Here is an 11,036-nt window from a genome sequence, read left to right as displayed (position 1 = left end):
GTGGAAACTTGGCTTACGTATTGATTTTACCCACACAGTGCAGCTATATAAAATTTGATAGTCCCTGTTCTGTTTTGACAATAAAAAAATCTTGGGAAGCAATGTCATAAGACAGTAAAGCACAGGGAAACCATAATGCTTAGCAAGGGTGAATTGCATGCAAGTATCAGAGCTGATGGAAAATTGAAATAAATTTGATTTATCACATCCTGTTTGCATTTATTATGGACTGCCTCTTAGTGACAATCACTCTAAAATACAGAATTACTGCTTTTGCAATTAGATTAAAATATAGCTAAAACCAAAATATAGGGAATTAAACTCAGTAAAATAATTCACAGTTTAATTTATTAAGAAGTCAAACCTTCATTTCTCCTTTTCAGCCACTGTCTGTCTTCCCCTGCTTGGCCAGCGAGAATTGCAGGGACAGACCACATGTGTTTTTGGGAACTTGCCATCAGACTTTTCCATCTCTCCAAGTTAAGTCAGCAGACACCCCATGGGCACTGTTTGCACGCAGCTAAACCCCCTTGCACCATTACGAGCCAGAGGTCATTACACACTCCCCAAGCTTTGTCCAACCCGTTTCATGAGGAAAAACTGCCAGGGACGATAAGCAAGTGATGTGTGGCTGGGTTTTGTGAGGACAACTATTGTCTTCTAGGATCAGAGGCGAGCCCTCCAAACCCACTTGGCTGCAGACTTGAAGCTGGGCTCAAACCACAGCCCAAGAATTAAGCGTTCAGCACATCAGCTGCTAACTCACCAGCTTAACCTTGCAAGCAGAACATCACTGCCTGGTCCCAGAAAGATGATTTATCATTATACGACCATCCCTCCTGTTTCATATGTAGGGCAACATGTTGCTCTAGAGTAAAGAGATCATGGCTTGTTTTATCATGTTGAACTCTATCTGGGTAAGGAAACAGTCTAATTCCTTATTTCCAAAGGTTTATCCTTGAATAACGAACCAAGGCTGTTGTTATTTGATGCCAGTACTACAGCATCCCCTGTCAAAAGCAGTGTAGAAAGAAAAGCTGCCATAACTGTGTTATTTCCCGAACTTTTCCACAATGTATTAATGTAAGTCCAATTCTCCAGTGCGTCCTGGCTGAAATGAACCATGAGCACAGTTTCCTGGGTACTCCCTCAACCAGTGAAACCTCTTCAACCCCACTTCCAGTTTATTGTGGGGAAAATGGTGAAAAGATGCTGAGCTGTTGCCTTGATGCTACACCCAGCCCTGAAGAGTTAACACTGCAGTAGGCATGAGGCTGCTCTAAACTTCAGCAAGGGGGTGGATTTCTAACATTTCCAGGATCAGGTGATACCAGAAACAGAATCTAACTGCAAGAGCATCCCGTAGTCTTACTTGTGTCAGACTTCTCACCACTCAGGCACAAACTTTTACGCCATTACGTTGAACACACTCACCACGTAGCTGAGGCTCTTGGCCAAGGTGCTCATGGGGCTCCAAGGCCCCTCGACCCTTCTCTGGGCCCTGACGTGTCCCTGGGCACACACCACTCTCTGTTTGCATTTAGCACTCCCTCACTCCCAGTCCCCCATTCCCAGGGCTGGCGTTCCTCATTCTGCACTGAGGCAGGCTCTCATTGCCAGGCCCACACCCACCAGTGCCTGCATTTGTGTTTATCTTCTTGCACAGACCCAGAGGAATACCTGCCATGGGTTTTTTTCAGACCAAGTCTGGTCATTTGGCTATTGCACAACATCACTTTGATTCTATCGTGTGCTTGGGAATAAGGGGACAGTAAGAAAAAGGTTTCAGAAGCTTTAGCTCACAGAGACATGCAAAACCAGTGGCAAATCATCAGTCTGTGTGTCACAGGCTGTGGTGGCATTGCACACCTCAGGGCACTCCATTTTTGTCACCCGTGTCAACTCTCCCAGTGAAAAAGCTCAGCTCCTCAGCCTTCCTGCCCTGCCCACGTGGACGGGTTCCTTCAGAGCCTCGTCTGAGCTCCTGAGTTGGCTCCTTCTTCTCAGGGACCCTCCAGAGGAGCCCACCCCACCTCACAGCTTAAGGAGGGAGCTTAGAGGAAGTTGGTCTCAGCTTAAGTGAAAAAAAAACCCACCCAGAAATATCTTCTGCCACACTCAACTCTGAATCCCACTGCAGTAACAGCGTGGCTGCAAGGAGAAATAATTCAGCGAGGGGCTGGGTCAGCAGTGTTTCATACAAAGACAGCGGAGGAGCCATCAATCTTCTGCGGTTGGGTTTCTAGAAATCCAGTGAAGCTCAAGGAGCCCTGGGATACCCTTCCCGATGCCCCACAGCCAGTCCCTCCTGACAGCAGGAAGGACAGAGATCTCTAACTCCCTACAACCCGACCCTCCCTAAACCTCCAGCAAGGACCCGTCTCACCCTCCCTCAGCCCAGCAAGGACCAGTGTGGAGCTCGGGGAAGCGTAATGGCCAGGCTGCACCCGGGGTGTCCCAACACGTCGCGCGGGCCTGGGGGTGTCACGGCTCAGCAGAGCAGCTGGGGGTTGGCAGTCTTAAGAATTTTTTCTCTGAGAACTAAATGAGCATATTTCTGGGCTTCCGCGGGAGTCTGGCCCAAGCGAGGCTGGACCAGAGCATCCCATCCCAGCATCCCATCACCCTTTTTCACTAAAATCTGCCCACAGATTCATTACCTGATGCAGTTCTTCCTTCAAGCAGTGATTTTGCTGAAGGGGACTGCCACTTCTCTGCTCCAGTTAAGATTGATTTATTTAAGAAATTATCCTTCTCTTCCCAAAACACAAAACCACAATCAGAATACAACAGAAGCACAAAGAAATACAAATGACGGCCACCATGCGCACATTGAATCATCATCTTAAATGGTCCCTGAAGAAAAGTTCTGGCAAGGCAGCGTGGTCCTTTCACCGAGCTATCCCAGCGCAGGACCCAGCTGAGCTGCTAACAAAGCTCACCCTGGGGAAGCCTGAGGCACCTGCAGCCACTCCAGATCCTCTTCTCCCGTGTTTTGCTGCATTGTGGGGCTGGCATGGCATCCTGCCCCAGGGCAAATAGCCTCAAGGTGAAAGTAGGAAGTTCAGCCCGTACGGTTGCATCCAGAACTTTGTATCCTGAAGCAGAAGAAAATAGGGGTTGAGTGAAATCAATCCCAGCTCTGAGGTCAGCGCCTTCGCTGTGTCTTGGGAAGGGTCCTCCGCCTCTGCCAGGGCAAGAGTTTCTCATTCTTTCCTGATTAAAAGAATATGCCCACTCCTCAGCAAACAAATGTCACAATCCTAAGGCAGCTTTTTAAAATTTGAATGCCAACCTAAATACATGGCTATTTCACAAAAAAATTCATCAACAATCCACCCACCCCCCTTCTTTTTTTTTTTTTTGGTGACAATACAAAGCTACCTTCCCCTCTTCACTCTCTACATGACCTGCTTGCCACAACCTCAGTCACCTGCAAAAAGCAGCTTAAAAGGCAACTAAGTGCAAAATTAACTTTCCCTGCACCCTTTATTATGGTAGCTAAAGGTCACCCTGCTGAAACAAGAGCTCGAAACCTTCAACGGGATTCTATTCACTTCAAAAAGGAAACAGGAGTTATAATTTAAATGTCCTTTTACTGGATAGCTCTGGAAAACAATAACATGAACAAAAAGATTATGCCTCAAATATTTGAAAAGCCATTTCAGAATAGTGATTTTTCTTGTCTGAAGCTTTTTTTTTCACGTAGGAGATTAATAAATAAAACAAAACTGACTCCATAAACTGACACAGGATACTGGCTGACAAGTTCAGTTTGCTCTTCCCTTCACTTCGGGTCTGCTAAAGTTGGATGTTTGTAACCAGATACTTTATCATACTATTTATTACATTTGGGGCCAGAAAAAAATCACTTGTACAGCTTATTCTTTCCTCCATCAGGGACTTGCTTCCCCAACATATTTTAGTTTCTTAGTTTGTTTATTTATCGGGGGTTTTTTTTGATCAAACTTACTTTCTGGTTCCATTATAATGCACAAAAAGTTTGCGTTATACCAGTTTCTGTTTGGGATTTTTTTCTTGTAAACAACAACAATAATGCTTTTAGCTTTTTATTTAAGAAAGCTGCAGTTTTGTCATATCCGAGGAAGAACGGGCTGGAAGAGACAGAAAGGAAAGACAACAGATTATACAGTTCACAATTTTCTTTCCTTTGAGCTCAAGGACCTCCAAAGAACAACCACAAAGCAAAAGCAGGGAACAGGCAGGGAACAGGGGTGGCCAAACCCCTCGCATTTGAAGTATTTTATAAAATGCCCAAACATAACCACTGTGGCTGCAGTCCACCGGTGCCACGTTGCATTTTTCCAAAGCTTCACAAAAAAATGCAGAAACCACATGTAGGTGTGGGTGCTGTGGATAAACCAGAGGGGTTAAAGCAGCTGGAGCCCCGGGGGTGCGTGGGGGGGCTGCATGGGGACACCCCCACCATGGGCCACCAGCTCCGCACAGGCAATCGCGAAGGCAATTAGCAGGAAAACCAGCAGTTAAAGAGCTCCTCAGCGGGGATCCGGCTTCATTTTGGAGGCTCGATTAAATCTGAAATTCTTCTTATAAATTATTGTCAGCTCCGCAGGCTGGCACAAAGATGATCTTGTGTGTTTGGAAAAAAAAAAAAATGGGTTTTATTTGGAAATGCTGCAGATAGATGGAGGGGCTGGGTGCCCCGCACACCAACCCCCTGGGAGTGAGGGTGCATCCCTCCATCCCTCCCTGCACCCAGGGCGCTCTCCTTGCATCTCCAGAAAGTCCATGCTGCAAACCTGGCAGCTTAACCCCCCTCAAACCTCCCCTGAACCACCCTGGGGGGTCGTGGCTGGCATCCCTGCACCCCCAGGGCTGCTGTGGGGAGCGCTGCTTCGCTCTCGGCCACGGAAAGGTGAGAAAGCCACCTGGACACCCACATGGAGGGGCTTAAAGCCTTTCCAAGGTGTTGGTGGGAAGGGACAGAGTGAAAAAGGAGGGAAAGTGGCCAGCCCCAATGGCTTCTCTCACCTCTCAGCATACCCCATCCCCGATCCCTTCCTCCTGCGCCTCTCTGATATTTATAGATGATATATAGGAAAATATACACTTACACATTATAAAAATTTGCCTCTCTTGGGCGTTGACACATCTCAGTGCACCCAGGGAGCTCCACTCACGCCCGGGCCCCCGGCCAGGCCGCCCGTGGACCCCCACTGCTCCCCCCGGTCCCCTCGGGCACACCGGCCTCAGCCCGTCTCTTCCTCCTCCTCCTAAAATTGCCATTATCGAACATTTTCTCACAGTTGGGGTCGAGGGTCCAGTAGCTGCCTTTGCCTGCGGAGAAAGAAGGATCCCGAGAGTTGCTCACCGCCACCTCCGCGCCACGTCGGCGTCCCCATCCCCATCCCCTTACCCGGGTCGTCCTCGCCCCTGGGGACCTTCTTGAAGCAGTCGTTGAGGGAGAGGTTGTGGCGGATGGAGTTCTGCCAGCCTGCCTTGCTTTTCTTGTAAAAAGGGAAGTTTTCGGCCACGTACTGGTAGATCTGGCTGAGGGTGCGTTGCCGGCCCGGCGCGCTGTGGATGGCCATGGCGATCAGCGCCGAGTAGGAGTAGGGCGGCCGCGTTGGGCGCAGGCCCTCCTGCTGCGCCGGCCAGCCCCGCTCCGCGCCCGCACAGCCCGACGGCGGGAAGGGGCTGCCGGTGAGCAAGGGGGTGCCGTGGCCGCCAAACCACAGATAAGGGCTGGTGACTTGAGGTGGGGATGGAGGCCGGCCCGGCAAGGAGATACCGGGGCGCAGAGCCACGTCCAGCAGCTCCTGGGCGTGAGGGGGACACGGCCCGAAGGCCTGCATGCTCCACCGGCCACCCGCGCCGGCCCCCGCGCCCGTGCCCCGCTCCGCGTCCCACCGCTTAAATACCTCCTCAGAGGAGCAGGGCGGGACCCCCACACCCCCCCCAGAAAACACCTCCCCTACGCCCGCCCTCCCTCCCCAAACCCCTGCGACCTCCAGCCCCTGCCACCCACCGCCGCTCCGCCGTGCAGGTGCACGAGCAAGCGGTCTCAGGGCATCCCCCCTTGTCCCCCCCCCCCCCCACCTCCACCAAAGGAAAAGTTTTCTGGACAAACGGTGAGAATTTGGGAAAAACAGCAAGGGGAGAGCCGGTGGGTGATGCCGCCTTCCGTGCCCTCCCCAGCACAAAAGTCCATAAGGAGCCTTTGTCCTGGTGAGAGAGAAAATCACCGGCAAGGCAGGAAAAGCACAAGAAGTGCCTAAACCCTCCCTGCAAACATCCCTCAGAGGCTGGATGACAAACTGGAGTTGCCGTGGGTTCCTGATTTGAGATTTGGAGTTGGCTACAACAGCAGTTACAGGGTGACCTGCTCCCGTGGCATGGGCGATGCAAGAGCGTCAGCAGGAAAGCTGAAACGTCCCCATTTGGTACCTTATAAAACAATTTCTGAACTTCCATTGACCTGAGCAATCCCCGCCCTGACTGACACCTCTGTTTAGGAACTGCAGTGTAAAGCAGCCTGACAGACCCAGCTGCCCCTTCAGCAAGCTTTGATTTCCAGCGAATAAATCTATTTGCAAGAAAACATCCACGTGCTCTCCCACATTTCCTTTTAAGCACAAAATAAAAATTATTATCGTTTGGAAATTAAAATTTCCCGTCTGTGCACACCCTAAAAGCACGTGTGGTCCTGTATGCACATATGAACTCTTAACACTGAACTCCTTAACTCAAAATAAACTTCTCTTTACACTTGCTCATCCACATACCCTCAGCACTCACAGCCTTGCTGCCCCCCCCGGCAGAGTTGTAACACACCAGTTAAACCAGTGAGTGAGCTGGGCTTTCTCTTTAAGCCAGCGCTCACATGCTGGGTTGCAAGGGAAAGAAAGGATTTTCTTCTTTTGCTACGGCTGGCATTGACTTTAAAATAAAATTCGCACTATACTTTGGTCCATGGCAAACCACAGACCTGTACAGAATGTTGCAGCTACAAAAAAAAACCCCAAACAGGTGCATAAATCAATTTTCGCTTTTTTTGACATGTGTGTGACATCCTATAAAAAATTGTCCTTCTGCATTTCTTCTGGTCCTGTAAAACCAGAGTTTGGGGTTATGTTTTCTCCCGCTGACATTAAAATAGCAGAAAAAATTCTAAAATTGTTCATCTTTGATAGAAGATATAGTGTGATCTGATGGAAAATTGATTTTAAATTGCATTTCTGTATATTCTCTTGCTATTCTGTCCTTCTGAAATTCCAGGCCATTCCTCAGACACAGAGCTCAAAGGCAGGGCTTTATCAGCAGCTGTAGCTACAGACAGGTAAATATAAACAGGGTACTGCTCTGTGGTAGACAAAATACTTCAGGTGACATCTTGTACAAATAAAATCATCCCCAATTCTCAATCTGTCGATCGAATGCAGGTGTGAAAGGTGTGAAAGTGACACACCTGTGTCACTAGATCTCTGCCTTTTCAATATCATTCTTATGCCTGAACTCTTTCTTTTGAAACCACGTTAGTGGTGTGGGTGTGCTGGCGAGGGCATTGCCCTGGCAGCTCTGCCTAACCCCCTGCCCTTCCTCTGCGAGAGCTCAGAGCAGATGCTTCAGAGACGCAAGAAACACTTCGGAGATTTGGTTTCTTCCTGATGGAAGACAGTTAGGGGATAGCTTCTGCCCCAGAGCATCAGTGTTATCACCGGTTTTACACAGATATATATAAATAAACACATACATAAACATGTAGGCTTATGCCAAGGCAAGGATTTGTTATTTTAACCCCCTCCTGGAGCCATCCCAGAACCTACTCCTGGGCTGTGCCCATCACCAGGGCAGCAAGCTGTACCTGTTTGTCTGAGCTTTTGGGAAATGCTTAGTTAAAACAAGGCAATTGTCAGTAATCACAGCTGTTTGCATCTTCACCGGGTGGAAAAAAAGTAAAGAAAAGTTGAAAAACATTGTTCTACTAATGTAAAAGTTTGCTATATGCACACTGCAAAATTAGAAAGAGCTGATTCATACCACTGACAGCATGTTCATCTGAATACCAATAGTTTTAGGCATATTTTTAGATCTGTCTTCAAATCTCAAAAAGTGCAAGGGACAATATTCCTTCCATTTCAGCAAAAGTAGTTCAGGAAACAACCCGATCCCAAACATTAAATTGAAAGTTAGTTCATTTCCCTGCACTTACTGATTACCTGGAGACATCCAGCCCCACATTGGCCTCCGGGTACCCCCAGCACGACTTCCTCAGGGATGCTCCTGGGGCTCAGAGAGGTTGTTTTATTTTCCGTGGTGTTGCTTGTCTACTCGCTGCCCGTCTGTGTGACAACTACAGCTGCAGCCACAGGGCAAGGTGTAGCGTGGGCTCGTATCCACCAGGTTCGAGCAGGCCGGCATGGCGATGCTATTTGTGTTAGCTGAGGGCCCCGGGGCAAACTTCAGCGTGGCTTACCTGAATTTTCATGTAAGTTTTAGACATTTACCGTATGAACAGGAGAATTTATTTCCTGTAAATTTGTGCATTTAGCAAATACAAGTCTACAGAGAGCTCATTAAATTCTCTCTTTCTCAGCTGAGCTGGCACCTGCGGCCATGAAAATCCTCACGCATCATGTATTTGTTCACCCTGACTTCTTTTTTGCTTCGCAGAAACCCTTTTACTAGGAAGCAGCGATCCCTGGTAAACACCCAAACATAACTTCTCTACGATATTGTAACCCCCAGGGAAAAAGTTATTCTTGTTATGGAATGCGGAGGTTTTTACAACCTCCTTCCATTTCTCGAGCGTTTCACCTGAATTCACAAGGTGTGATGGCACGGTCAAGGTCAGCAACCCCAGCCGTAGCGTGGCAGGTCTCTGACCATCATTTCACACACACACACACACACACACACACACGCGTGTTCCCGGACACGCCGGACAAAATCCCGCGACTCCTCGGCCAAAGCGGGTCGGGAGCTCCAGAACCGCAGCCCAATTACCCCAAAACCCGCTGCCTATTGCGTCACTGCTACGTCAGAGCCGGCGGGTTCGGGTGACTTGTGGGAGGGCGATGCCATCTAGTGGCAACGGGCCCGGCTCCGCGCGGTGCGCGCTTTGCGCTGGCGAGGGAGCGGGTGTCCGCATCCTCCCCGCCAGACTGCGCTCACCCCAACCCCTCCGTCACGGGCCTTTAGCCTGAGAAATGAGGCGCCTTACAAGCAAGCCTGAGGGACAGAAATATTTCTAACAAGCAAGCGTGAAAATCCCAAATCTTTCTTTCTTTCGCGGCTCTCTGCGGCTCCCCGAGGAGGGGACGGGGAGAGGGAGAGGCTGGTCCCTTCTCCCTGGGACCCAGGGGTAGGACATCCAGGGAATGGCTCCAAGCAGGCCCAGGGGAGGGTTAGACTGGACACGAGGAAGCGTTTCTTTACCGAGAGAACGCTCACACCCTGGCACAGGCGTCCTGGAGAGGCAGGTGATGCGCCCAGCCTGTCGGGGTTTAAGAGGCGTTTGGGCAATGGCCTTAATAATATCCCTTAACTTTTGGTCAGCCCTGAAGTGGTCCTGAAGTTGGAGTGGATGATTGTTGTATGTCCCTTCCAACTGAAAATAGTCCTATTCTATTCTATTCTATTCTATTCTATTCTATTCTATTCTATTCTATTCTATTCTATTCTATTCTATTCTATTCTAAGTGATGTTTGCCAGTTTTGTGGTGAATGCCCATCAGATTACCAAGCTTGTTTAGCTAAAGGCAATGTGCACAGCGGCACAGGCACTGCCATGCCTGGTCTGCTCCCAGGTGTGGAGGTGAAGGATGGTGGGGTGTGAAAAATTGTTCAAGCCCAGCCTGGGCATCCTCTCCCTTATAATGACATCGATTCGCTGCATCTCTTACTCTTCAAGCTGATGATCCCTTCCCTTCCCTTCCCTTCCCTTCCCTTCCCTTCCCTTCCCTTCCCTTCCCTTCCCTTCCCTTCCCTTCCCTTCCCTTCCCTTCCCTTCCCTTCCCTTCCCTTCCCTTCCCTTCCCTTCCCTTCCCTTCCCTTCCCTTCCCTTCCCTTCCCTTCCCTTCCCTTCCCTTCCCTTCCCTTCCCTTCCCTTCCCTTCATTTTTTTGCCACCTGTGCTTTTCTTTTCTTCTTGCAATGCCTCATGCAAAGTGGTTTCCAATTATTATACTCCATTTCTTTTTCAAAAAATGCGATGCCATGCCTGTATGGCTCTGTGGCAGTACACGGGACCTGTTCTTGGGGAACTCCAAGCAGAAACCTGGGACTGGTCACTGTGACACTACCTAAGGTGTGTACCGACTACCCTTGGCAGCATTTGGTTCACTGATTTTTGTATTTAAATTTAATGGTAGCCACAGCAGGAGGCCATGGTTGTCTTCTAGCTGCAGTGGGTATGATGCATGGTTAACACTTTACCTGGTTAGTATTTTAGCACCTCGTTCTATGAATAAGGTGAACTAAAAGATCACAGTAAGTGCAACCAGTCAAAGGCAGAGCCAGAAATCAGCACCTCGGGACCAGCCCGTTACAGCAAACCATTTCAAACAGGGCAAAAAGCAGAAGAGGAGCAGCACTCTTTCCAAAATCAGGATCCATGAAAAACAATCTGCTTGAAAACTCAGGACGGACTGTGCCAGTGCCATGAGTTCTCCAAGCTTCTTTCCCACACCTTAAAATTAGTATCTTGAAGACCACTCCATGCTCCAACACAACAGCAGAAAAGCAGACAACTCCCCAAATCGATTAGGCCCTAGGTTATTTCTCGCTACCAGTCGATCCTGAGCCCCTGTGTTTTCTGAAAATGTCACAGCAAAGTCCCCAACTTTCCAGCTGCTGGCAACGCGCGTGTCAGGAATTTGGGGCAGGACAATTCCTCCTCCTCCAGCTGTGTTACCCCACGGCTTTGGGTGATGCCAATGGGATTAGCTGCTCTGTATCAAGAGGGAATAAATTCCCCATCTATTCCTCTACTCAAAATAAACGTGACAGAGGGATGTGTCCAGAGGCTGGTTGGGAGATTTGAACACAGTAATT

General features: G+C 49.1%; 1 protein-coding gene across 1 annotated transcript; it reads right to left on the bottom strand.

Annotated features, from left to right (window-relative positions):
- Positions 1 to 5,158: 5,158 nt before the first annotated feature.
- FOXI2 (forkhead box I2) lies at positions 5,159 to 5,837 on the bottom strand. Its single transcript, XM_074908044.1, has 2 exons — positions 5,399 to 5,837; positions 5,159 to 5,319 (listed from the first exon to the last, which is right to left on the bottom strand). Exons 1-2 carry the CDS (start codon positions 5,835 to 5,837, stop codon positions 5,159 to 5,161), a joined length of 600 nt encoding a protein of 199 aa, XP_074764145.1.
- Between the last annotated feature and the right edge of the window lie 5,199 nt (positions 5,838 to 11,036).

Source organism: Athene noctua, chromosome 5 (genome assembly GCF_965140245.1).
Source record: "Athene noctua chromosome 5, bAthNoc1.hap1.1, whole genome shotgun sequence".
NCBI classification, from domain to species: Eukaryota; Metazoa; Chordata; class Aves; order Strigiformes; family Strigidae; genus Athene; species Athene noctua.
Note: the sequence above shows the minus strand (reverse complement) of the source record. Positions and strands in the feature narration are given on the sequence as shown.